This window comes from Falco biarmicus, chromosome 3, assembly GCF_023638135.1.
Source record: "Falco biarmicus isolate bFalBia1 chromosome 3, bFalBia1.pri, whole genome shotgun sequence".
Taxonomy (NCBI): Eukaryota; Metazoa; Chordata; class Aves; order Falconiformes; family Falconidae; genus Falco; species Falco biarmicus.
In genome coordinates this window covers 105,966,260-105,993,445 of record NC_079290.1, presented here as the reverse complement: position 1 = coordinate 105,993,445, position 27,186 = coordinate 105,966,260, and the positions used below count along the sequence as shown (strand labels likewise).

The 27,186-nt window shown below is 53.1% G+C and overlaps 1 protein-coding gene across 3 annotated transcripts in view; it reads left to right on the top strand.

Moving 5' to 3' along the window:
* Positions 1 to 25,954, top strand: part of AJAP1 (adherens junctions associated protein 1) — a 47,039-nt gene extending 21,085 nt beyond the window's left edge. For 2 of the 3 annotated variants that reach the window (XM_056332872.1, XM_056332870.1), the window contains exons 3-6: positions 9,008 to 9,095; positions 11,640 to 11,882; positions 13,337 to 13,467; positions 18,953 to 25,954. In XM_056332872.1, coding sequence (XP_056188847.1) covers positions 9,008 to 9,095; positions 11,640 to 11,882; positions 13,337 to 13,409 — 404 coding nt within the window. In that variant the 3' untranslated portion in view covers positions 13,410 to 13,467; positions 18,953 to 25,954. The remainder of the gene's footprint in view (positions 1 to 9,007; positions 9,096 to 11,639; positions 11,883 to 13,336; positions 13,468 to 18,952) is intronic. The other variant, XM_056332871.1, reaches the window with a different exon arrangement.
* The last annotated feature ends 1,232 nt before the right edge of the window (positions 25,955 to 27,186 follow it).

Sequence of the window (27,186 nt, the reverse complement as noted above, 5' to 3'; positions counted from 1 at the left end):
GCACTTCAGCAAAGGGAAGCAGCTCACTTAGACTAGCCATGAAAGCAATTCTGCTCAGTGAGATCTTCCTCTCGCCCTGCTCCTCCATGCTGAAGAAGTGAGAAAAAAAAAAAAAAGCCAGAAACAATGTCTCCGTGACTCACTAGCAGCAAAAACAAGCTTGAAAAAATTCCGTTGGAATAGTGAATGCTCTGCTTGTAGGTAGAAGAGGAGGCAGACAAACAATTACTTGTAATGCCCAGAAAGAAAGGAGAGGCTGGTATGTGCTGCTGTGGCTTGGTGGGTGCCGCCGTGCCGCGGAGTTGTTCTGGGTAACCCACAGCTCAGGTGTGTTTGTCCCGGTGCCACCTCTGCCTGCTCGGCACTTGGCAGAGTGCTGATGGCAGTCAGATGGGGACGCAATGTGTTCACCCAGGCGTAGTTTATGCTTATGCTTTTCAAAAACGTGCTTCCTTTTTTGGGGGCTGTCATAATCATTTTACGCTGGAGCACGGAAAGAGAGAAATAATTAAAATTCCAGCATGTTGCAAGAGGTAAGGGGCTGTAAGGAGCTTTCACCGGGGCGGCCACATGGATGCTCTCCGTGCGGGCTGGGCTCCTCCACTGAGGCAGAGCATCCTCCTGTACTGTGGGCTCAGCCAAAAAAGAGAAGAAAAGAGGAGAATGAATCAGAGACTGTCAGAGCAAAGGCATGAATTGCACTTGCTGGGTTGTCTGAGGCTCTCCTTTCAGTATTATTAGAATAAAGCCGTCTTTAATTAAACTTTTAAGTGCTTTATAAGGCAGAAAACTTTATGCACTGTCTGCTGCTCTTAATGGGTGATTTGGTTGCTGGTACACAACGAGGCTGGCATCGTGCTCTGCAAGCTGCGTGCTGGTGAAGGAGCCGGTGCTAAGGGGCACTTCCTCCCCATGGCTGGAGCAGAGGTGGGGGCCAGGTTTGCCAGCTGAGGGGGGATCCTGGGTGGAGGCAAGGGGCTGCATGGGTGCTGGCACGGGTGCTGGCATGGGCACCCACCATCCCAGCAGCCAGAGTCATGGCATACTCCAGCCCACCCTCTGCTCCTTCCCACCGCTGGCCAGGAGCGTGTCAGGAATAAGTAATAATAGAGAGACATTCACTTCCCCATGGGGAGATGACCCTGCCTTCAAAAAGAGGGTGCAGGAGAGGGGGCGCTGGATGCAAGAAGATAGTGGATGCAAAAGGCTTCAAAGGAATTAATTAAAGATAAAATGTATTTAAGAGAGGACCCTGGGCAGTCAGGATGGAGCCGCCTCTTTGATCCGCCGTGCAAAGGCGTGGGGAGCCATGGCAGCCGGGGGCCGGAGGGGAGGCGAGGGGGCTGGATGGCATCTCCTGGGCCAGTGCCCACCAGTCGCCATTCCCAGGGGGTTCCCCAAGGAGCCTCTGTAAGGCCTTGCATCGGCTGCAGTTTTCCTTAAGGAAGGAGGAGGATGGCTGCAGCAAGCAACGTGGCCGTAAGCTGAGCTTTCTCTGGCAAGGGAGAAGGGACTCTCTTTCTCCCCAGGATTAGCAGGTGCCGTGCGTGCGTGTGTGCCTTCACCCACGTCTGTCTAAATGAGCCAGAAACTCTCCTCTGCTGCTCTCAGAAGTATTTATTGCTCGCTGATATTTGCTGTAACACCTGAGAAGATAAGTCCCAGTGTCTTTAGCATAAGCCTCTAGGATCTTCGTTCTTGGCAAGAATATGTCTCAGCAGCAACAGCAGGATACTCCCCTCCTTTCATCCGCCTGACCCAAAATACTGGGAGGTTTCCAGGAACCTTGGTGGGTTTTTTGCTGAAGAGCTGCATTTTCAGTTCTGGATGACTAATGCTGACTGGGCTGGGGTTTGGATGCTGATACCCTGGTTTGCCAGGTGGAAAACTGAGGGGCTTTGCAGGCAAGAGGGGTGTGAGGAGGAGCGGATCCAGGGCAGCTTCCCAGCACGGTGGGTCGGGCAGTCGATCAGCTGGCTTTGTACCAGAACCAGGTTTTCCAAGAATATCTCCTCCCCTATACCTAACCCTCGTGGTTTTAGTAAATTATTTTTCTTAGAAGCTATTAAACAGCAGTAGGGTTTGTGTTAACAGCAAAGTCTGACTGATCCCCCCTGGGAAAGGCCATTTGTGGCTGCAGTTGCAGCAGAATGGCCGCACACCGCTCCTGATTGAATTTTTCTGTCCGAAAGCAGCTTTATTGGCTGGAGGAGGCTTTGGGGGATCAGATGCATTTTCTGATCGGGAAGTTCTAATGCCTCTGAAGTCCAGCCGATTTTCCCCAGCCTCCCCACGCTGCTCGGGAGAGGGGTGTGGCATCCTGATTCCCATGGCATGCAAGAACGGAGGAAGGAGGCTCATAGCAGGGATGAGGGTGGGATGCTGAGTCCCATGAGAAGACCCTGCTTTGGAGAGAGCCCCTCCTGGGGCGCCGGCACTGAGGTCCCTGTGTCCACAGGCAGCTAGGGACAATGCCCAGAGCGGGTGGCCAGGCAGCTGCCAGCCTCATGTGCCCGATTGACTGGTTTTAAGCGGAGTGGATCCTCTCTGGTAGTGGCCATCTCACGTTGCCCGCTCCGCTGCCGGGAGATGCGGTACCCGATGCTCAGCTGCAGCAGACTGGGGGGATCCGCAGGGCCCATCAGCCTGGTTGTTTCTTGTTCTGCACGTGCTCGGCTCTTCCAGCTGTATTTTGCCTGCTGGGACACGGACAGGGAGCCAGGCCATGAGCCAGTTGCTGAGCCCCCTGAGAGGAACCCTTTGCTGGATTCCCTCATATGGCTGTTTCAGGCAGCAGCGCTGGCATGCCCGTCAGGCTGGGAGAAGATGCGGCGCGAGTGGCCACCCCATGCGGTGCTGAGCCGAGCACAGCACAAGGCAGAGGCAGCAGTGGCAGTGCCGGTTGTTGGCTTCTGCGTAGGCTGTGATGCTCACCGTGGAAATTGCTTAGAAGGTTATTTTGGCCAGAAGCAATTGCCACAGTAGCAAGTCCATCTGCATTTTCATTGTTTCCCTCTCCATAAGGTCTTCAGCCGCTCCCAGGAGCCCAGTTCCCTTTCAGTGCTCATTACTGGGAGCCCATTGGGATGGTCGCTCCCCAGCTAGAGGTGATGCTGTGAGCGAGGAGTGAGAGGGAGAGGTGTTAGGGCCTGACCATGCACGTGTTAAATGCTGCCGCAATCAAGTACTTGCCTCTCCAGCTCACCCCTGCGACACCAGACGGGCTTTCCCTGCTCCTCGCCGTGTGCTGGCAGACCTGACCCTGGAGATGGTTCCTCTTTCAGCATTTTGGCTCAAACTGGGAGTTGTGGGAAGGGGCTTAGGCACCTGGGCTGCAGCAGGTATTCAGGGTGTCTGCTGTTTTCCACCCACTGCCGGTAACTCAAGATTAGGCTCTGCAAAATGAAATGGAGCTGCTTTTTCCTTTTTTAATTTTATGCAGCTTAGAGACCTCGACGAGGGTCTTCAAAGAGTTGCAGCTCATAGCTGTTTTTATTGGGAAAATGAAAAATACGGTTTCCCTAACCAGAGCTGTTGAAATAAAGGCCTTGGGGGATAGAGGTTCTCTTTGTTTTTAATTAAGAGCTTATATCTCCTGTTCGCTGCCATTGCGCACTTCTGCAGCAGCAAGACATTAGTCTCGAATGGATTTTCTCATGGAATTAATTCCATTGATGCAGAGCTGTCCGAGAGCCATTTCAAAAGGTGGCCAGAAAGGCCAAAACTCAGCGCTTTCATCTCAGTGGCAAATATACCGTCCTTAAAATCACACATAAAAAAAGCCCTGGCATTTGCTGGCTTTGAGAAAATTGGGTTTCTCCCTGGGATGTAGGGAATTTGGAGTCGCATTCTGTGGGGCGATGCACGGCTGCTGCCCACGGGGATGCTGAGAGTGGATCTCCCACCATGGAGGGGACAAAAAGTCCTGGGTGAGAGCAGAGTGTGCTCGGATGGCACAAGAGTGGAAAAAACCAGCAATATTTCAGCATTTCTAAGGGTTCAAAGAGCGCCTTTGAAGAGCTTTCCCTCCTGGCAGGCGACACATGAAATTCTGCTGCACTAGCAGAAGCGCAGGGGTTTGGCCACACTTTCAATTCCATTAAATACTTCTCCTGTAATTACCCTCGAGTTAAATGGTCACTGCGTCAAATTGCCTAGTAAAAGCCTTGTAAGAGGGAACCGCTCGCGGTCCCCTTGCAGAGATGAGGCGTTCACAGCTGCCGTGGCTTGTGCTGGGCAGGGCAGCAGCTCGCCGGGCATCCCTCCGCAATGCCAAGTCCCAGCCTCTGCCCTTCCTGCAGCTTGTTTCTTTGCCGGTTATTAATGTGTAATTAATTGACCGCCGGGTTCTGTAGCTTGCTGGGATCAGAGCTTTGCCACTTGAAATGTTTGCCACAGAGGTGAGCAAACAAAACCCAGCCGCCGTAATTCTTGCTTCCAGGGTCTTTCCTGTGGCTTGCCCTGAATTTTGGGGGTGCAGGCTTTCCCTGCGAGTTACATGTGTGCCAGAAGGCTTCCCACACTGGGGGAGGAGGAGGGTAATTTTACTTTATGAGCTATTGACTTTATCCTCCAGACCGATTGGACTCCTAGGGCCATGTTTAAAATACTGCTCTGCTCTTTGCAGCCCACTCTCTCTTTCATCTTACCTCGCCCCCTGCCCCGGGTGGTGTGTCCCCCATACGGCATGTTCCCCCCTCCCAGGACGCCCCATCCATTAACACCTTCTCTTGCAGACTGGATGTTTCTGCTCGGTTTCGCTCTGTACAGTTCTACATGTTCCTTTGAAGGCCTGGAGGGAAGGATTTGATATATTTGCAAAGCAAGAATAAAGACCTATTAGTCTTTATTGCAGTGGGTATTGCTATAGGGCTTCCCAGGTAATCGTCCCGCTACCCACCAGGTCCCTTCCCCTTTTTCCGTCGCTGCCATGGTTAACACTGTTGGGAGAAACATCTCCTGTCCCCTTGAAATCGCCCTGGGCTCTGGTGCAGAATTTATGTGCGATGCAAAGGAACTTCTACTCCAGTACATATGGCAACTTATGTATGTGATGGAGTCTAAAATTATCCAGCCCTTCTTAAAATCCATGTGTCCTGCTCCGAAGAGCTGCCATCCTTCCCAGTGCTCAGCCTCCTGCAATCTGTTCTGCCTGCGCGTTTCCCTTTATGTAAGTGCAAAGATTAATTGCATCGTTAGGTTCTCCCGTGTCCCTGCCGCCTCTGCCTCGGCTCCCATCTTTGCAGAAGGTCTCATTTCCGACGCCGCTTCTGTTTTCAAAGGAATTGGGCACTGGGCTGTTTTTATTTTATTTTTAGAGCCTTTTATCTTTTTCGGCAGTGTCCCACTGGGAGCTGCTCCAAGATTGCCGCGAAGGACACGGCCGGGCTGGCTGTGCCGGGCTGCTGCCGGGGTGGGCGTCAATCCTGACCCGGCACATGCAGGAGTGAGCTGGGAGCTGCCGGCTGCGGCTCCGTCAGGACACGGCTCCCGTCAGGACACAGCTCCTGTTGTGACAATCCTCCGGAGCCAGAAGTCTTTCTCTGCCCCTCGCCTTCAGCTGGTGGGGTGCTGGCGGGAGGTGGGGAAGCCTGTGGCGTTTTCCCTGTGAATTCCTTTGGGAAAGGAAAGCCGGAGGCAAGCAGCCCAGGAGCATAATGATTTGGCTCTGGCTCCCCAGTTGCTCGTGGAAGCTGGCCGGTCTCCCCAGCTGTGGGGAGGATGACCCTGCCAGCCTGTGCAGCTCTGGGCTTGGTGGCTCCTGAGTGATCCTCCCTGTCCCAAGTGGCATCCCCATGGTGTGGGCTGTTAGTTTGGATCCCCGCCTCTGCCTGTAGAGCCATGAAGGGGTTCTGCGAGACCCTGCTGGGTTTCCTTCTCAAGGGCATGAAGCATCAAGGCTGCTCCTTGATGTCGGACCCCTCCTGGGGTGGAGGAGGTGGGTGCTGGGTCATCTCCATCCTCTGCCTCCAAGGTCCCCAGCCCTCCCGTTTGCTCCCCCTGACCCGCTCTTTGTTCTGGCAGCTGGTGCCAGCCTTTCTCTGGAGGAGTCTTGCTGTTCGAACCAATTGACGGGTAATTGGGAGTAAATGGAGGAAATGGGTCATTTGCAAAATAGGTGCTTGAGTTGATGGAGAAAAATAACCCTGACGCATCCCATCCTGTGCTTGGCATTGCAGGGGCTGCTGGTCCATCTGTCTGATGGCTCCCCAGGGAGGGAGCCATGTGGCTTGCAGCCCTGGGGAGCAGAGGCAGGACCCCAAAGTACACGGGGTTTGCAGCATTCTGCACCTCCCTGCGTTTTGTTGAGATCTTGCCTTCTGGCTCAGCCCTGGGACCATGCCAGGATCTAAAGAGCCGGCATTTCAGAAGCGTTGGCCTTTGGGAACTTGTTTCTCCTTGGTCCTGCCTCTAGAAAACCCCTTCAGCAGAGATGTCTGCAGTGTGGCTGACATCTGCCGCCACCTCCCGCGCCAAACCATGTCCTGTCCTTAAATCCAGCTGGGATCCTTGCTCTTTTCTCCAGCTTCTCCCAAATCTCCTGCATAGCGTATTCGCTGGCAAAGCAGAATAAGTGGTAGAAGATGTCGGGTGTATGCTGCCTTCCAGAAACCCTTCTGCAAAATAAAAATTTTGGAAGCGAGTGATTTTGCTCCACCACCAGATGCCAGAGCTTTGTGGTTGCCAGGGCAGGTGCCAGGCCATCGCTCCCCTCCGCTTCATGCTGGCCCTTCCCGGCAGCTCGGAGTTGGTCACTGGCTGCTGCCGGCACACCGGCTCCGGGGCTGGGAGCGAAGCCTTCCCCGCGAGCAATCGCTACCCGAGTGCTTGGCACTGGGTGTGTTTTGGTGAATCAGATTCACCGAAGGTGACCTTGGTTTTATGATATTAAACTGTCAAGACTCACATTTCTGAGCCTTTGATTTATGCCCAGGATGCATCCTGGCAGCAAAGTCCGCAGCGCTTCCTAAAAAGGTGTTGCTGCTGGCTGGCGTCATTGCTCAAGATCAGGGATTTTATGGGTCTCCGCATCTTGAGCGGGGATCCACGCCTCCTTCCCAAGGCAGCCAGCAGCAAAGCCGGGGTCCTGCAGCCTGGGCAGTGCACTGACACTGACAAGCGTGAGCTGATGGTGGATCTTGAGCAAGGATGCTCAGGTGGTGAGGTGTGCTGAGAGACACGTGCCCATGGGCAGGGCTAATGGAAGCCGGGGTAGCCCCTTGAGCCGGGGTGTGATGCATTTTTGTGCTCCCGAGAGCTGGGAGGCTGCTGTGCTGCGTGCTGGAGGTAGCCTTCAAAAGGTGAGTTACATCTCGTTGTGCAACTGTGCCGAGCTGTTTCCATGTCCTCTCAGGTGTCACCATGGGTCTTGGTAGCCTTGCATGGCTTTTCTCCTGCTCTTCCCCACGCCTGATGTGTTTTCCTTCACGTTTCTGGGGGATTAGGGTTTCTTTGGAGGTGCGTGGGCTGGGGAAGCGTTGAACACCCACATGCCCTGGGAGGTGGCAGCTTTGCCCTGGGACTCGGGCTAAACTTAGGTAGCTTTCCTCCCTTGATGAGCATTGCCAGCAGTGTGGGCATATGGACAGGGACCTGAAACCCCTGGGGTGTGGGTATGAGCAGGGGGAGATGAGATAATGAATTTCAAGGGAGTCAAAAATTTTGTCCTTTGAGAGAAGGGAGCAGAGCAGCAAGCATCATCTGCAGTTTGAAATGCCACTGATAAATCTTGTCTGGCCCAATTACCCAGCCTGATGCTTGGGCTGCTGCTCAGAGTCTTGCACAAGCTCACCGTGAGTGGGGTGCACTGTGCCGAAAGCAGGGGAGCCATGGCCTGGCCCCAAATCTGCTGCCCAGGAGCGTGGGAGAGCCCTGAGCAGCATTCCCATGGGAGCATGGGGATGCTCTGCGCCAAGTCCCCATAGAGCGCAGCACTCCGGGCTGTGGTAGGGGCACGCTGCCCCCAGCGAGTCTCTCCCAGGAGGGTTTCCCACCCTCCAAGGAGGGGACCGCTGGGTGCACACGGCTTTTACCGGGCAAAGGGTGTGCGCACGTATAGCTGCTGACGCTGGAAAGAGCTGCTGTGGCCAGTTCGCTGCCGAGCGCCTGGCCAGGTCTGCAGCCAGGTCTGAAGCCCATCTCCTTGCCAGGGCTGCAGCCAGGGTGGCCCCAAAGGCATCCCCAGCTCTGGCCGTGCCGCAGCCCCTGCACAGGTACCATTCTTGCCCATGGGCAGTGGGCTGGGAGCCCGTGCACTCTCTGTGGGAAGGAGCAGTGATTTCCTTGCTGCATGCACCCGCATGAGCTGGGAGCACTATTGCACAGATGCACATATAGATATATAAATATAAAAAACTGCTTGTTTTCCTGTCATGCTAACATTTATTTATTAAAAATACCATCCATCAGGAGCTGCAACATCTGTTTGTGAAAAATAGCACATCCTTGGGCTGCAGCCAGGAAAATCATTTCATTACGAAATTGCAACTGTAAAGCAGCACAAAATCACAAACATACTGTACATTGAGATGCTTTTGTTTCCAAACTGCTCATTAGGAATGATACACGAGGCAAAATTATACCCTGTATAAGGTGAATTAGGAGAAAATGAGCCCATCCGACCTTCTAAGTGAGCAGCAGTTAGTGCGGTAATTATTATCTCTGGTTAATCCCGCACCCACTGCAAGGCTGCGCTCAAGTTTCCCTTTCCGTCCCGGAGGGGATATGTCTTCACATCTCTTCCGTTCTTTGTGCCTAATTCGGGCTGACAAGGAACATACTTGAGAGGATAGGAAATGAGAAGCCTGGCTTAAGGATTATTTTATGTAAGGCAGGAGAGAGGATTGCGTCGCCGCTGCCGGGGGCTGCGTACGGCCCCGTGCCAGGGAAGGGCTCAGGAGGAGGCGGTGGGGGGGGGTCTGTGCATGGCAGGGGGCTTTGCTTGCCGCCACCCAGGATCCCCCTTGCCTCCCGTCCACACTCTCACTCGTGTTTTTTTTCTCTGCAGGTCTGGCGGTTCATCAGATAATCACTATTACCGTGTCCCTCATCATGGTCATAGCTGCTCTGATAACAACTCTTGTCTTAAAAAATTGGTAAGTTCCCTTCTGGGTCTGTGGCGCGGGGATGGGGACAGGGTGGGGATGGGGGTGCCCTTCCAGCTGTGGGTGCTAAAGCCCGTGGCATCCACCAGGATGGCTTCCAGAAGGCATTGCAGGAGAAAATACTGGTTTTATATATATATACTGAAACCTCCAAAGGAGGTTGAAGCACCTCAGTTTGTCTGTGCCCCGGTGGCTGCCCTGCCTCTTGCCATGTGGCGGGTGGCTTTGGGGACCAGCATGTAGCCAGGGTCGGGTGGCTAAATCCCATGTGGGACATGTGCATATTGCTGCTCTGGGATCAAGTCGCTGCAGCGTGGTGCCACCTGGTGAGGTCAAAGTGGTGTGTGTGGCTGCAGCGGGTGTTCCTGCAAGGGAGCCGGGACCCGCCTGGCGCTGGGTGGCATCTCCTCTGCCACCTTGCTTAAGCAGCTTTGCTGCTGCTCCTGCAATCACCAGCCTGGCTCGGCAAGGCACAACTGCGTTTTCTGACCTTCCCTACGGCTCCAGGGACTGAAGGGCACCTTCTGAGCCCCTCAGATGCCAATGGTTTGAAGCGTGCCCCATCCCCCTGGGCCCTCGTGTGCTCCTCCGGCTTAATTTGCTCCCATTTATTCTCTCAGCATGGCTGGGCGTATGGCAAAATAGGTTAGCTTTCCGCTTCAGGCGCTCGTGGCTTTACCTATTTTCCCAGGGAAACTGGCCTACTTTGAGGTCAGTGTTGCTGGTGTAGTGATAAGGCGGCAGCTCTGGGCCGCTGGGAGAGCTGCCGTGCAGTGCTGCCCTGCTCGGTGGCCGTTCTCTCCTGCCCGCTCTGCCCACCCGAGCTCTCCACGGGTGCTGCAGCAAATCGATTCCTGCACCCAGGAGGAAATTAGAAAACCAAGCTGATGAAGAAGCCTGCTCGCTTCCTGGGATTAGGGAAAAACCTATTTGCAGGGCTACAGAGGCATCTTAATCTCAGCAGAGTTGTAACGAAGCGTTGCAGCTGGCCAAAAGCACTGAGTTACTCGCCTTGCAGCTGGGTGTGCTTTGCTGGGAGTGGGCCCATGGGCAGGCATCAGGAGTGCAGCTGCTGATGCTCGTTTCTATATCTCAGATGGGATTTACTGAACTAAACTTCCCTACTCGTAGTAGTATTTCAGTGAAGGAGAGGGGAAAATACTTTATAAAACACTTCTGGGATTTTTCTCTAATAGCCGTCCTAAGCAGTCCATGTCACTGATCCGGCCGACTGCAGCTTGGCAGAGCAGCTCGAGTAAGCTCATGCTGAAGCCGGGGGCGGGGGCGGGAGGAAATAAATACGGTGATCAGTGTAGAATAGAAATTGTTCACAATAAGTGAAACTGGGAAATCACTGGAGAATACCCAGAGGCAAGTGCGATCAGCAGTCAGACGTGTCCCAGGCAAAAAAGCAGCACCTCGTTGAGTTTGCTCAGCTTTAACATTTGCCGAACTGCTTCAGTTTTTCACACCGCGTGTCAGGCTGCCTCCAGCTCTGCTTGTACTGGTGAGGGCTGGCCGCACGCTGGCTGCAGGCTCCATGGCAGAGCTGACCCAGATCACAGGCTTAGTCCCTGGTCCCAGACAGGATGAGATCTCTGCCCCTGTGCTTTGGCCGGCACCTGTTCCCCTCGGGCAGGACAGGTGAGCGATGGCCACGTGCCATGCAAGTGTCCTTCTTGTCGGTACTCCTCCTGCAAATGTGCCGTGGTGGGGTGATGGTTATTTTAGTGGCTGTCACTTTCGGGTGCATCAGCTGGTGCAGAGCAGGCTGTGCCCCGCTGCTGGCAGATGCCGACAGCCCAACCTGTGCCACTCCCAGGGGAGCCCCACAGGTCCCCCAGCGCAGGCAGCACAGCGTCCCCAGCTCCCCCACCCTCGGAGCTGCAATATTCCGAAACTCCAGCATTACAACAGGTACTGTCAATCCTGTTTGGAAAAAAGTGACATCTTAATGAAATCAACGTCTAGACCCTTAAACAGGACCAGCCTGGCTGAGGGGGGGTTCCTGCTAGCTGGTGCTCTTCCCGTTTCATACGTACCGTACCAGAAGTGCTGCACAGCCCTGAGATCCTGTTGGAGCCTCCGGAGCCACTGGAGTCACCAGGGAGCAGGGCTGCCCTGCCAGCTGTCCCTCGGCTGAGCATGTCTGCTGTGTCAGACCCGTTTCTGAGCTTATTTATCCTGATAACTTAAAACCTTTTGGTGCTTCCCAGATGGAAAGGGTTTCACTTCATTGTTCTCACCAACATCTTTTTGCTTAAAAAAAGGCTTTCATTTCCTGCAGGTATAAACGTATGACTTGTTAAGTAATTCCTCTGATGATAGAAAGCTTGTATCTAAAATTTAAATCTGATCCTTAAAAAAAAAAAAGGCGAGCCAAATGCCTGCTTGATTGTGGCTGAGCTTTCCAAAGTGCCTGAATTCTAAGCTAATATTGAGCGATGTGTAATGAATGGCTGGTAACACGAGTTCTGCTGAGCATCAGCGACGCGTGGTGCGTCGTGTCCCTTCTTCTCTCCCCCGCCGCCCCAGCTGCGCACAGAGTGGGCGCCCACGGCGCAACAGCCACCAGCGCAAGCTGGACCAGCAAGAGGAGAGCTGCCAGAACCTGACCGACTTCGCCCCCGCCCGCGTGCCCAGCGCCCTCGACATCTTCACCGCCTACAACGAGACGCTGCAGTGCTCCCACGAGTGTGTCCGGACCCCCGTGCCTGTCTACGCAGAGGAGGCATTGCATTCGCCCGGGGATTATAAAACAACCTTCAACGGAAACAGGTGAGGTGGCCAGCGCGGTTTCACTGCAGGTCGGGGAGTGCCGTCCTGCTCCGGGGCTGGGGGTCCCTTGGCCAGGAGTGATGCCCATGGGCAGGAGATGCCGGGGGGGCGCATGGCAGAGCTGCCTTCCCCTGGCTCTTTGAGCTACGATTCTCACCCACCCTGTGTCTCAGGATGTGCCCCGCCGCTGGACCTCTCACCCCGCTGATGAGGGTGGGTGGGCGGCTCGGCAGCCCCTTGCTGCACGCCCGACCCTGCGCCCAGCTCGGCCAGCCCTGACAGCGTGCGGCACCGCACATTTTTCAGTTCCCAGCTGTTGCCGCCAGCACGTAAAACGCCGCTGGATCCATCTTCCAGCATTCGTGCTGTCTCCTAAGTGGCATCGAAAGAGCTGCTGGGTTGCGAATGAGCGGGATGATTAATGGAGGAGCAGGCAGTGAGAGCCAAATGAACCGTTTGTCTGGCGTAAAATAATGATTCATTAGCAAGGGGGCTCCATAGCAGCTGGCGGCGTGGTGTAGAAGATGCGAGCTCTCGCTCTGTGTGCCCCGTGCCGGCACGGGGAGGGAGGTGGTCAGAACTGACCTCTCCCTGTGCCCTGGGCTGGCTCCCAGAGCCCTTTCACTGGGTGCTGAGGCAGTTTGACCACACAGTAAACACATGTCCCCCATCAGAGCTCAAGGAAAAATCAGCAGGAGAGTTATGAGGGGGAAAATGAGCAACTAGCACTGCACACAGCCTGGCTGGACCGTGGCATGCGTGCCACGCGCCGCTGATGTCTACCTGCATGAAGGACAGAAGCCTGGAAGCCAACAGCTTGATAGACATCTTGTTAAGCATCATCTTCTGCGTGTGCATGGGGTTTTGCTAGTTCACGTTTTTCAGGGTTTCCTCAGATCTTGGAAGGCGGAGAATTGGCAGGGATTTTCAAACCATTTCGTTGAACGTATGCGTGCGTTGATCTTGATGTGAACCCCGGCCAAGCGATGAAGGGGTGCCCTTTGGCTGGAAGGGGTTGTGGCTTTTATGCCCTCAGGTGATGCTTTCTGGGATCCCGTTGGCCGCGGTGCGTTTCCAGGTGTGCCGTGCAGGTGGTGGGCACGGCAGAGGTGGGCGGTGCGGGGCAGTGCTGCTGTTCGGTGGTGGGGAGGTGGCAGATAGGGGATGTCCTGCTGCCCTTTGGGGGTCAGTATCCTCAGAGCATTTGGCTGTGTTACAAGGTGCTTGTGCACAGGGATAAAAACATTCAGTATTGCAGTCCAACTTTTTCTTCTTCTTTCTCTGCTTTGCACCACCCTGGTTTCCAAGGCCAATAAGCCCATTCAAAGCATTACTTTTGAGATATTTGGGGGAGTTTTGCCTCTCAAAAAGCTGATTTTACAGCAGGCCACCTTGGCTTGCTCCTTCTGTGTTACATACCAGCACATGCAAGCCCCTTTTTCTGCTCGCTGCAGACCCTCTTCTTCTGACCGGCATCTTATTCCCGTGGCCTTTGTGTCTGAGAAATGGTTTGAAATCTCCTGCTGACTGGCCGAAGCCTGTTTGACTTCTGGGGGCAGGGCAGACGCCATCGGGCTGTTTCCTGGTACGTACCGTGCTCCCCCCGCGTCCATCCTGTGCCCATCCCACATCCATCCCGTGCCCATTGTCCCCTGCCCATGAGCAGCCGCTCTCTTCCCTGCCTGGTGCCATCCTCCTGCTTACACTTCTTTTGGGACGGTCGGACCCAAGCAGGGTGGCTCACCTGGCTGGGGTGGCCGGACACATCTCCTGCTATGGATGGGATGTTGGCTTTTCCATGGAGGTGAATTGCAGCCAGGCCCAAGCTAAAAGGCAGGGATGGATGTGGACTTGAGAGAGAAGTACGCCTGGGGCAGCCTTGAACTTCAGCCTGATCCTGTGGTTCCAGCCCACCTCTAAAAACCTCGACAAGCAATAGTAATTTTCGTGCTGTGAAATGGCCTGATCTGTAATTAACCTCTTGTTGCATGATGGACAGCCTGTCTCATTCAAGAGTCATGCATCTGACGTGCACGTTCCTTTGGTACCTCAAAGCTCATTTGATGATGTTTGCTGTCATAAACCCTTCCATGCTCCTGCTGAGATGGTGCCAGGGTCGTTGTCCTCCTCCTCCTCCTGCTCCCATGCCCCTCCTTGCTCTGCGGGGAGCCGACCCTGCAAGCCTGTGTGCGCAGTCCCCAGCAGCCAGGTTCACACCTTGGGTACTGCTGCAACCAAAGGGGTACAAAGATGTTGTGCTGGTTTCAACAGTACATTGTTGTGGGATTTCTTTTTTTTTTTTTTTTCAGTTGGCTTGAGCCGTTTTCACCTCCTTGTATTGTTTTTGAAGGTGGCACGGCCGATAGTGGTGGCAGGAAAAGCAATTAGGGTTCATCATGTGCCAGCTCACCGCAGGGCAGTGGTGCCCGTTCGAGCCACACGCTCAGGTGAATTAATTGGTCTGTCCCAAGTCCCTGCTGTAATGAATCATATATTCAGTGTAAATGAAATTTCCAGCCTTCCCTGACTGCAGCTTGCTCAGAATAGCCTGTTTAACATTATGCTCAGCTATTGAACACAGAAATATAATTAGATTAGAATGGAAGGGAATAAAAAGTTAATGGTGTCGGCTGTGCTCGGGGCTGGCTGTGTCTGGGCTGGCAAGGTGAGGTGTGCCTCTGCCCACGGCGGAGGGCAGAAAAAGTAGAAAGCAAAGGTTCAGCTGTCTGCCCACCAGCATCTTTGCTCATGGGGTCTCGCTGACATGACTCACGGCTCAGCCGGGGCAGCTCTGCCCCCAAGAGCCCCTCCTGGCTGGGGGAAGGGCAGCTGGATGAGAAACAGAGAGGGTCTGCAGGGTCTTCCTCAACAGCACATGCGGATGCTAGCTTCAGAAAGCAAACAGCAATAATCCACTGCCCCTTTTCCACCATGGGCTTTGCAGTTGGTGATGTCTGTCCATTGCCTTGAAATGATTTTTTTAAAAAAGCCAACACAAACCCCAAGCCAGTCACACTCAGATGCCATCAGCAGCTCTCTTGCCTGAAGTAGAGGGAAGGAGAATGGGCAGCTCCGAGCTGTTGCCTGCTGTGGGAGGCCTGTGCAATTCCCACCACTCCTGCCCGAGGTCCTGTGAAACTCCGTGCTGAAGACTGCACCCTGGTCATCTCCATGGATTTCTTTAAATAGTCCAAAGCTGGTCCATTGTGCCTTATTAAATCCTTGAAATTCTTATTGACCCGTTTTCATGGAATCCATAAAATGCATATTGACGTACTCTGGAAAAATCTATCTGAGTCGTACCTGGAGCATTAGCTCTGTAATAGTGTTTCAATTATTTATACAGTTCTGGAAGCTGATGTTTGGTTTCATTAATGTTAGCAAAATGAGATTAATTCAAAGCCTGTTCTCTGCATGCGTGCTCATGCATATGTGTATTTGCACCAGGATGTTTCTGGAACACACGTGCATATGTGGTACATCATGGTAAAACCCACGTGACTGCCATAGATCCCTGCTGTATGTGGGGAGTGACGTAGGGATTGTCACCACAGCACAGATAACAGGAGAAGCTGCCCTCATCCCCATATGGGGTCAACGCAAATCCTTTAGAGGTTCAGAAAAAGGCTGCTTAATAATTTTTCCACACTGTACTTTTTCCCATGCACAGCTGCCTACACTTTCTTGCCAGGGCATGGTTGTTAGAGCGTGGAGCTGCCAGGGTCATGATGTGTGTGCCTTCTGAGCAGGCTTCGCTCTGCGTGGTGGCACTGCACGGCTGTCCCTGCAGCTCGGTGCTTGCCCTGCAGCCCGATGCTTGTCCCACAGCCCAGTGCTTGCCCCACAGCCTGTGGCGGTCAGCACGGCTCCCTGCAGCTCCCCAGGAGCCTGCACTTGAAAGATGCATTGCAACCCCATGCAAACAGCTTTTTGCATGAATGCATATGTGCCAGTTGGGACATCCAGCAGAAAAAAATGAATATTTCAAGTTTTACATGTCACTGTAAGGTAAAACCATCCGAGAGCAGATGGCATTGAGATAAGCTCCCTGGTAGGCTGTTCCCTGTCCTCTTGGTGGCCTTATACTGTCACTGGACAGATGCTGCTAAGCACAGGAGGAGCGGTGGGACTGAGGATGCTTTTCCAGCTCTTGTTTTTAGAGGAGAGGCTGGTGGAAGAGGAGAAGCAGCTGCTTTGGGCTGCCCCTCTTCTGGAGGGATGGCTCTTTTCCTGGCTGGCTTTGCCAGCAGCAGCAGTGTAGCCTGAAGGTGACAGTTGATGTTGACCTGCTGCATCTCGGCAGAGGTGGAAGGATGCTCTAGAGTACGTGGAGCTTCCTGGCCGGAGGGGTTGCATGCAGCTTTCTCTTCCCAGCCCCTTTCTCCCGGCCTGCACAGGGGACAGTGGGCAGCACAAGTGGAACACCCTGGCAGCTGGGGTAAGCAGAGCGGGGGGCTCTCCCAGGCACACAGCCATGCACCAGGAGGGGTCAGATGCTGCACCAGTCTCCATGACAGAAACTTCTCTCCTTGGAAAGGCTCGGAGTGCTTTGTGAGTTTCTATTGATGGCACTTTGCAGCTCTTAGCTGTCTAATAAGCAAATTAGTGCTGCTGAACATGTAGAGTCAGAGCTGAAGGCACGAGATGGATGGTGTGGCCAGAGGCAGGGATGGCAGGGCAGAGAGGCTGTGCAGACATTTTGACTAGATGAGCACCGGGAGGGTGGTTGGAGTTTAATGCGGACTTCACATTACAGTCCATCAGCACTGTGCAAGTACCGAACATCGTGCTGCCTAAATGGCAGTCTGGCATTTGACGATGCTGATGGCATCGTAAGGCTGGGCTGAGCGGTTGCAGGGAGCAGATGTAAGGGACAGCACCGCAGAGCAGTCTCCAGCCTGGAGACTTGCAGGCAGCACTGAGGTTGTGTCAGGAAACCTGGTGAAACTCATCTAGTTACAAGCCAAGCAGATGCTGAATTTTTTTTTCCTGGGGTCAGGTTCATCCCGTCCCAACAGGAGCCATGGGGAGGGTTCTTGTGCTGCTGGCACAGTTGCCACCAGGGTGCCAGTCGTGTCCCCCCCCCCGGTGCAGGTGATGTCGCCTGCAGTGAGCAGCTGTTGGAGCTTCCCAGCAGATTGCCTCCACTGGCTGTCGGGCCCCGCTGGAGCGCTGGCTTGTGAAGGGATGTCACACCTCAGCAGCAGGCAGAGCCCGCCGGCTGTGCCTGCAAAGAGCAGACCTGGCCCATCCGTGGCAGCCCAGCGTAAGGATGCTGCAGCAGCAGTGTGGCCCAAGGCTGGATTAGGTGAAGAGTAAAGGGAGTCAGTTAAAGCGTTTGTGCCAGGCAACTCACTGAGGGATTACCTGCACGGGGGTATAAGCAGCAAAACACCCTGTGCCCTGACCATGGCAGATGGAAGAGAAGACAGCGCCAAGGCAGAGGCAGGAGAAACCACCCTTTCAGTAACCAAAAGGTGAAATTTGCTGAAGGCTCAAGTGGCTTTGGCCGGGTACCCCAGCAAACTGTGGTTGTTTTGGTTTGATTTCATACTGGCTTTGGGGCTTTCTGAAATGAAGTTTGAGATTTGGCGTTATTCTTGTCCTTAATCCCACTCTCTTTGACTGAAAAACCCCATGGAATGAGATTATACAAAAATCTGTAAGGTTGATCAAACGCTGACCTACTTTGCACAAAGAGGCTATTTGGAATACAATATAAATTGTACATCCTGCGATGCACGCATTGAACAGCATTCATCCAGAACTACGTAAGTGTTCGGCATCGCTGTTTGGGAAGTGGCAATTTGAGACCTGAAAATCATATCGGTGCAGTAACATTGATGTGACCCTTGCTTTTGCACAAGGCAGTTGAAATTTACAGTATTGTATGTTAATTCCATGCTTTGAACACGGCGAGCAGCTGCTGTGATGGCCCCGTTCTGCCTAACAACAGCAAATGGTTTGTATTAACATTAACAGATAATGAGTCATCATAAAAAATCCAGGCTTGTCTTCAGTGGCATAACAGCGGTCCCAACACAGCCCGGTGCGGGAGATTAAGGACTCTGTAAAATCTGTCTCGCTAATTAAGATTTCAGCGTTGTTCTTAGAGATGGCATACATTGGGCATCTTGCTTAAAAATAATGTTGAAGAAAGAACACTTGAACAAAAAGCATATTGCATTTCTAAATCTAAATCTAAGCAGCGTAAATTAGGGCATGTGTGTCACCAGCCCACTGTAGGCAGCACCCCTGCACCTGCTGTATTTGTACCTGCAGGATAGAAAGCCCACACGTGGGTAGCTGTCAGGCACACGGAGCCGTATTACAGCATGTATCGCTGTACCTAAAGCCACATGCTCGTAAAATGAGTGGCTGCATGCTAATGATGGGGAGTAATTGTTCTAAAGATTACTAGGGAGAGATCTTTCAGAAGACGGCAAATAAATAGCTTAAGAAGAACTTCAATAGGATCTCTGTTTTTGATGCTTAACCAATTCCCTATTGATTTCTTTAGGGCATTTAACTTTAGAAAATCTTGTTAGGACTCATCATCGTCTTCTCATCTGCCAGAGCACTCACTGCTCTTAGCCCAAGTGCGTAAAGGTCCAGAGCGTAGGGACAATCAGAAGCTAATCACGTTTTGGAAATGGGCTGGAGGAGTTGGAAGTGTGCAGTAAGGCACACTGAAGCCTCTCAGTCACTCCCACCACTTGCCAAAGCATCCCCGGCCCAACACGTCCCCAGTGCTGTTCCAAGCACAGCTGGAAGCGAGCCAGGCAAGGCTGCGGCTCCTCCAGGGAGGCACAACCAGTGGTCCCAGTCCCAAACGCGGGCTGGCAGCTGGGGAGGAGGAGGTCACGGCCGTCCCGCTTCCTCCATCCTCTGCTCCCCCGGGATGCTCGCCTGCTGCTGTTTGGGTTTGCTGCCCTGAGCCCTGCGGAGCTGCTCCTGGGAGGAGGGGGGAACCTCCGGGCTCCTGGGGGGGGGCTAAAAGGAGCAGTGTGAGTCACGATGCGTTTCCCTGTTGTAACTTAATCTTTGGTTTTTTTTCTCATCCTTAACAGGATTCCATTGGTGAACCTGTAAAAAATATAAAAAAATAATGGGTTACCTGTACCTACCATTTCTGTTTACCAGTAGGAGACTCAAAGAGCAGCGTTCTATGGGCCAAATATATTTTTATAAAAATGAACACGCCTATAGGTAACTGCATTTTTCAAGGAGCGCGTTTTTTGGAGAAGAGAAAGAGAAATGTGTGAGCAAAGAATCCTGTGGAGGAAGAGGAACCGGCGGGGGACTGAGAGGGAAGGACTGAGCGCCTGGAGCCTGGATTTGGACCGTGACTCTGAACCTGTGCCAATAATACCATTATGTGCCATGTACCGATGCAAAGACTTCACGAGAAGCTGAAGCTAAGTCGATAACGCCTAGAAACGTTGTGGAGGACGAATGGGGTGTCTCTTCTGCTGGGATCATTCATTCCGGTCCATAAACGTACATACATACAATATATGTAGAGAGAAAAGATATATATACACACACAAACACTTTTTGTACTGTAGCAATTTTTGAAGATCTTAAATACTCATTTTTAAAGAAGATGTCATGGGCTAAAAGTCTCGTTTCTTTAACGTGCATAATACAAACTAGGTGAACCGATGTTTTCTACTTTGGCAGCTTGCCTTTCAAACCTATATGTGTATATATAGGTAGACATATATACATATATATAAGTGTGTGTGTATGTATAAACATATATATGTATGTATACATATATATATATATATAGTTTTGGTTCTTTTTGGAAATGCTTTTCCAACGGTGGTGACGTGATGGCAGCAGCGAGCGGTGGGGGCCAGCTGGGGCGGCACGGTGGGCTGCTGGTGGGAGCAGGGGAGAGGCTTCCCAAAAAACAGCCGGAGCAGGGCTGCGCTGCCCCATGGTTCCTCCAGCTGTGGAGGGGATGGCAGAGCGCTCTGGAGGCTGGTCTGGAGGGAAAGGAGAACGGACATGGGCTGGGATTAGAGCTAGAAGGATGCATCTGGGCCAAATTCACAAAGTGCATTCCTGCTGTAGGCCGTCAGAGGAGGCGTAATGGCGTGGCGAGAGGAGCGGGCAGCAGAGGTGCTCCCCTCTCTCCCACCTGCCCCACTGCTGTAGGGCTCCTGGCTGCACCCGCCTGGTGCAAGCCCCTTTCCCCGACACGGGATGCTGCGTGTGCATGGGGCAGTTCATGCTTCCGCTCCCCCTGGCCCCCGCGGGGGAGATGTTCCCCGCAGCAGGGCGGCAGGTTGCGGGGCAGGGCAGGGTGAGCAGGCAGCTCGCAGCAGGCGGGTCCCCTGGCTCGTGGCAGCTCGCTGGAGGTGGTGGTGGTGAAGGGTGCGTCCAGCCTTCTGTAGCCTGATACCTCATCAAGATAGATAGGATGAAGCCTGCAAGCCTGTGCCTGCCCTTATTTCATGGAGCTGTGGTCCCTGCTGTGTCAGGTGTGATGCCTTGGGGCTGGCTGGGGATGGCTTTTAGCTGTGGACTGTCAAAAGATCAGCCTCTTTTGGCAGAAGAGATAAATTTTAGGAGAAGATGTGGGAGGTGGGTTTTTTTTAATGGCTTCTGAATTTGTCACAACACCAAAGCTTGCTCAGCCCTTTGTGAGAAACATGAGAGGAACGAGCCTATGGCCTCCTGAGCTAGCCCAAGGCCAGCGAGCTCCGGGGAGCCTCTTCCTTTGCTCTCCTGGTCTTGGCTGGGTCTGCCACGGCAGGAGAAGATGCATTCCACTGTCCACAATCACGGGGGTCACTTAATACCATTAAAAAGGGACTTTTGCCCAACAGTTTGCCAGGGAAGTATGGTTCTGCTGCCTCTGGTTTGGTGTGTTGCTCTAGAAACGTGTCACATCGCCCATCCAGCTCCTGCAGAGGTGGGTGGTTTTGGTGGGTGCTGATGAGCATGCCAGCCCACCAGCAAGCCCCCCTGTCCAAGTCTTTCCATGGAGTCAGGTGCTGCTGTTGGTGCAGCAAGCTGTGCCATGCCATGCCGTGCCCCTCCAAACTGGCACGGCTGGGAGAGCCAGGCAGGAGGGGGGGATAGTGGCAGCGGGCTGGGGTCTCCCAACATGCCCAGTGTCTCACCACACTTTGCTTCTGCTCTTTAACATGTGCCCTGTGCCAAGCCTGGGCTTGCCCATGTAGATGGTGCCAAGGCAAAGCTTGCAGAGGGGTCCCGTACAACTCAAGTGAGGGTCTGCTTCACGTCAGACACCGCAGTGGGTCTCGGTTGGGTTGCTGCAACGTTACATGGGTGGGAATGACAGCAGAGTTCAGACCAAAGTCCTCCAGTTCTTTTTTGTAACTGCCCTTGGTAAATACTAGCGATTTTTTAGAATTGTCCAGATATGCATTTCTACTCATCCACTAATTACTCAGCTCCATTTCTTTATTACAATGAACTTGCAGTTAAAAAAAAAAAAAAAAAAAAAAAGGAAGTAGAAACTTCTGGCATTGCATATAGCTTCATGTGCAGTCTCTTGTTTCCGTATCCTTTTCTGTCCCTTTCTGATGGAATTGCACAGTCTGGATTATTTTTCCTGAATTTTTGGAAGCTGCCCTGGGAAGAAGTCTTCCTTGCCAGACCTGATGATTACCTGCAGGCTTAAACCGAGCATCTCTGAAGGCGCTGGCAACAATCCCTGCAACTCCAATGAGCCTCGAGCATCGCCTTGGGTGCATTCTGCACCCGGGTCACTGCCGACCGGCAGCCAGAGAGGAGGAGGAGGGTTCCTGTTGCTCCTGGCCAGGTTTTAGTCCATGACTGAACCCATTCCTTCTGCGGAGGTGGTTTCTTGTGAACACTGAGCTGGGCGGGCATAGGCGGCAGCAGAGATTCGCGTCCCTGGGGCTGGGTCTTGGTGTTGGAGGGTTTTGAACAGGTCTGGGTCCCCTTAGACTTTGGCAGCGGAGTAGAGATCTCATCTTTGTGTGTGTTTCTTAAAAGCAAACCTTGCAATGATGGGGCTGGGCGCTGAGGGGTGTCTGCTGGGCGGCACTCCAGGGTGGTGGGTGGGATGCCTGCCCAGGATACTTCTGAGGCAGGGGATGGTGTCTCACTGGAGGAGCAAGCCCCCCAGGCTTTGGCCTTCCCTGAGAAACATGGGGAATGTTTGCCCTCGGGGTGTGCCAGGATTCTGCCCCAAAACAGGGAGGCATGGCACTGCGGGAGGTCCCAGCCCCACCGCAGGCAGCCTCACCTGGGCGCCAGGGAGGCTCTGGGCTGCAGTGGGGTGCAATTAAAAGCACGATGCGTTACCCTGCTTGGATGGTGGATGCCCCCATGCAGTGGCTGTGCAGGGGATGCCCTGGGTGCTGCTGGCCCCAGGGCTGCCCTAGAGCCAGGCTCTGCTGGGATCAGCCAAAAACCCACACAAGGAGTGCAGATTCTGAGCGACGACTCCAAGGTGATCTGTCATCTCAGTACGCTCGGATGTTTGTGTTCTACTGTTGTAAATGGTGCAGCCCCTGCAAATTACCCTTGCTGGCATAGTTTTTGAATTCTCCTTCTTCATTTGACTTTGCTGGCATCAATCCACTCCAGCTCGGGAGCCGCGTCTGTTGTGCTTCACCCATTGATCTTCCTGTTTATTTGTATGTGCTGGCTGCACCCAGTAGTTCTTGTGGGGACTCCAGTGTAAGCTCAATAGCAATTTGACATCATGAAATATATCTTGACTCCCTCGTTCCCGAGAGTTTGAAGCATCGTTCTGTATTTCTGCGTGTATGGAACACGCTGCCTGAAGGAGAGTCGTCAGGCGGAGCTGGGGGCTGGGAGGGCGGGCAGCACTGGTGCTGGCGGTGATGATGATGGTGATGGAGAGGCGCCCTGCCTTGAACCTGGCACTCAGCTCCTGGGAAATTCCCTGCAGAGCTGGAGGCAAGGAGAGGAAAATGTGTGTGTGTGTGTGTCTGTGTCTGTGTGTCTGTGTGTGTGAGAGGGAGAGAGAATGAAGGCAAATAACTTTGGCCCCAGACGACAGGAGCAGGTTTCTGATGGCAGGCTTTGCATGAGCTTTCCACATAGTCTGCAAGAAGGACACGTCCTGGTCACTGAGAGATGAGCGGTGAACCGAGGAACAAAAGTAGATGCACAATCTTCCCTTATTTATAAGGACCAACAGCACTTGCACTTTATCAGAGAAACCCTCCCATCCCTATGCATGCTAAGCACACCAACAAGGGACGACTGCCTGAAGGAGGGAAGGAAGAAGGGAAGGGCTGGAGCTGCATATGCGGTGATTGATGAGGCAGCATCCTAGCATCCCAAGGCCTTTCACAGTAAAGAAGAAATGAACTATGATTATTTCATTCCCTAGTATTGACGAAAGCCAAAATACAAGACAGACATGAAAACAGAAAGTCACATTTTCATGGAATAGACCTATGGAGCAGATCTTTCACGCCGTGGAAAAAGCAGGCAGGCATGGTCTTCACAGACACGTTTCCTCGTGAGTTTTGCCACGTTTTGGCCACATCATCTCACCCTGAGGTCTTTTGGCTGCCACAGCCACAGGTGGTAGCTCGAGACGAGCTCCCTTCTGTCACTGCCCTTTGCTGGACACAAAGCTTCATCCTCAGCTCGCGGGGATTGTGCCAGGTGTCATTGGCTTGAGCCAGCCCAAAGCTCATTCAGCAATAATGGGGGAGATTTTGCCAATGCTCATGCCACTGGGTACTTCGAATCAGCTGGAGCAGCTCGCCCAAGCAGCGGAGTCTTGCTCCAGTGCAGGGACAGAAAGGACGTGTGTACATTTGGAGAATTAGGGATTTTTCTGTTCTCACTCAGAAGCTGAGCCCGTTTCCCAGTCTGATAGCATTGCACAGGTAGCAGGGAATGTTCCACCGTGAAATACAGCCCCGTGCGCTGGATGGTATCGTTTGCATTGCAAGGGATAAAGCCGCAGCTTGTGAGCAGCAAGGTGGCAGATGTCCCTTGTGAACATCCCTGCTGTGTCCGGGGCAGTCTCATTGCTGTGGTGCAATGCTGGGGAGCTGCAGGCACGCGTGTGGTGGGACTCAATGGATGTGCAGCAAATCCAGGGGAGTATCTGCAGCGGGCACAGGGTGCCGCGCAGAGCACAGTCTGGATGCAGCATCAGGTGTCCACCACCGCCTAGCAAAACTATGCCTCCAGTGCGCCCTTCCCTTGGAAAACCAGAGCTTTTTACTGTGTTTTATTTCATTGTGTATCTGGCAGCTTGGGAAAAAGAAGTTTTGACCCTTGCTTTGCCATAAACTTCCAGCTAGCTGCTTCTTGCTTCTTTTTTATTAATTTTACAGATTTCTTAACCTTTTCATAGCTCCTAAGAAATGTGTCGCAGCTGCTGAAAGGCTGCCAAATTCCCCAGGTGTGTAGCGGTGTGCCTGTGTGTTGCTTGTGGCTCTGTCTTAGAGAATGGCTTGGGATGAGCCCTTTTTGTCACCAGCCGGCAATGCTGGCTGCTCCTGTGCAGGGATGGCAGCTGCTCTGCTCCCCCCTGGCATAGGGGAGGCTGGCTCTTCCTCGGGCTCTGCAGCAAGCCCAGACCTCCCGGGGCTGTGCGGGACCCCTCCTCCATCCAGATTCCTTGCAGACACCGAGCAGGAGCTGCAGCACTCGCTGCTCCTGCCAAGCCAGGGAGTTGGTGCAACTCCTTGTGTGAGAGCTGCGGGCAGCACTGCTCGCTGTGGCCGGCGCTGGTGGGCTTTTTTCTGTGCCAAACTCAGCTAGTTTGGGGCTATAGGTCTGAGCTACCATATCACAGCAGCTCCAGGTACAGCGGGCAGATTGCGAGGGTTTGGTACTCAATCCCCTGGGGGGTTTTGGCAAACAGAGCTATCCCAAGGGCAGCAACGTCCCGTAGCATCCCCGGGCGTGCAGGGCAGAGCGGCTCCCGGGCGGCTGCCCATCTCTCCAGATCTGATCGTTTACCTTCACTCTGTCTTCCCAGCTAATGAAAAGGGCAGGCTGTGGCCGTGGCCGTGGCCTTGGCCATGGCAGTGGAGAGGCGGCAAGGGAGGCTGCTCCGCAGTGGTCTCCAGCCTCCGTGCCCTTCGCGCTGCCCTCGGGAGGTCAGAGCAGCAAAGGCAAAACGGGCGCGGGAGCATGTGCCGGGGCGGATTTCAGGTTACCTCTCCTCCATTGGCAGCTTGTTGTGAAGGAAGGTAGTTCAGTTAAAATGGTAGTTAAATAGTAGATATTCTACACATATTATATATTTTGTAAAAAAAAAAAAAATATAGAACAAAAATATATATGTACTATCTCAGCCCACCCATTTCAGGATGAATGTGGTTGGAATTTTTGTTCAACCAGGTATAAAATCTGTAAGTGATTTTTTCAAAACCAGCAAGAGATCCCTCACCATTTCAGAAGTCCGTGGGTTTGGTCTCCAGATCTCATGTAACGCTTCTCACGCATTTTTAAGAATTATTCTCAGCATTTGTAGGTACATTTTTAATAGTGTCACGAGTGGAGATAATATTTACTTTGAGAAAAAGTATATGTTGCACAAAAATGTACACTAAGGGCACAGATTTCTGACCCAGATTCTTCTATTTTAGGTTCCGAGGGGTTTATTTTTTTGTTTGATAGGACATGTACAGTGAAGTTTACACTTTATTTTTATTTTGCCAAAAACCGTTTTCTAACATGAGACAGCTTTTACTTTGTAACCGGTTTTACATCACTGAGTACTTCTTTCTTTTCCTGGGAAAATCCTTCACCGCGAGACATCCAGCGCATACGTGTGTGATGCTCTGGCAACTTCAGGCTGTTGCCGGTGGAAGCGGCCATCGCCTTTGGCCATGGCAGTTCCTGCCGGCGCACCCGCGGTGTGAGCCAGGGCGATTGCAGCAGGGTGCCGGCTGCCCACGGGGCCACACAGGCGAGAACTGTTTTCTTCCCGAGTGGTTTTTAATTTGTCTCTGTACTTCGAAGCTGTGTATTTGGAAGCACTGTAAATGCCACCCTATACCGATTTCCCTGTGTATATTTAGTACTCTGATGTTGCTATTAAAACTGATATGAGAACCGCGCAGCCGGGTAGTGACTGGGTTCCTTTGCGCAGTCCCTGGGGAGGGGACGGGGTCGTTTTGGGGGTTGGGGGAACCAACCCCTCAGCACGGTGGAGCCCAGGGGCTTCCCGAGGTAAACTTCTCTGTCTCCCCAGCTGTGCACCCCTGGGTGAGCAGCTGGGAAAGAGCCCTGCCTTCATCCTGGGAAAAGGGTCTCGGGGTCCCCGTCACCGTACCGCCCACCTACCAACCCTGTGGCAGAGGTGGGAGGGCGCCGGGTCCCCAGGCTTGCCCAGTGTCCCCCAGGGCTCGGGGTAGCAGGACCCGTGTGTGTGCATTGGGGCAAAGTGCTTGAAAGAGGGAAGCCCTTCCACAGGACAATTAGAGAGTTAATTAAATGTTGCTAATGATGTTTTAAATAAACAGCTATGCAATAAGGTAAGCAGGCGTTACAGAATTGCTTAACCTAGATACATGCTTTACATAAAGAGAAATTTTGGCCCTGAGCAGTTGCATATTAAAACGGTATTTCTTGTTTGCAAATTCAGTTTGAAAGGGGTGATGATGGTTCACACTTGAGCCGTCGTGCTTCCAGGCGGGGCTGGTTGTGCCATTGCACTGCCGTGATCTGCTTGCTGGACAGACGGACGGACGTGGGGACCTGGGTGCCATGCGGAGGGGGCTTGTGCAGAGCTTGCTGGGCAGCCGGGACAGCTTCCAGAGCCCCCTGTGCTTCCACCAGCATCCTCCCCTTCCCCAGCCACCACGGGACGGCGTGCCTGTGGTTCTCTGAAATGCCAGCTGACCTAGAAAGGGGGGAAAAAAGCCTTTTCTAGTGTCCGTGTCAGCTTTGAAAAGGGATGACCTGGGGAGATGGCTCAGCACAGCCGCCTGCTGCTTTCATTTCCAGGCTGTGGCAGCAGCCGTCCCACGGTGCCGTGCCCTGACGGCACACCGAAACAAGGACCAGAGGTACTGCCCAGCCCCAGCCCAGCTAATCCTCCCCAAAAGCTCTCTTCTGTGGGAATATGTATAGGAAAATAGGGAGGGACAAAGTGAGATGCTCTTCATTTTAGGGCCAAATTGCCAGCTTAAATCACTGTGACAGTGTGTACAAGCTAACAGGATGCGAATGGCCCCGGAGCTGCATATATCAGCCGGAGAACTCTGTTCATTTCCAGATACAAGCGGGATTTCAGAGCATGAAATACAGTGTTGGGATCTCATTCCTTTCCCTGCTATTTATCACAGCC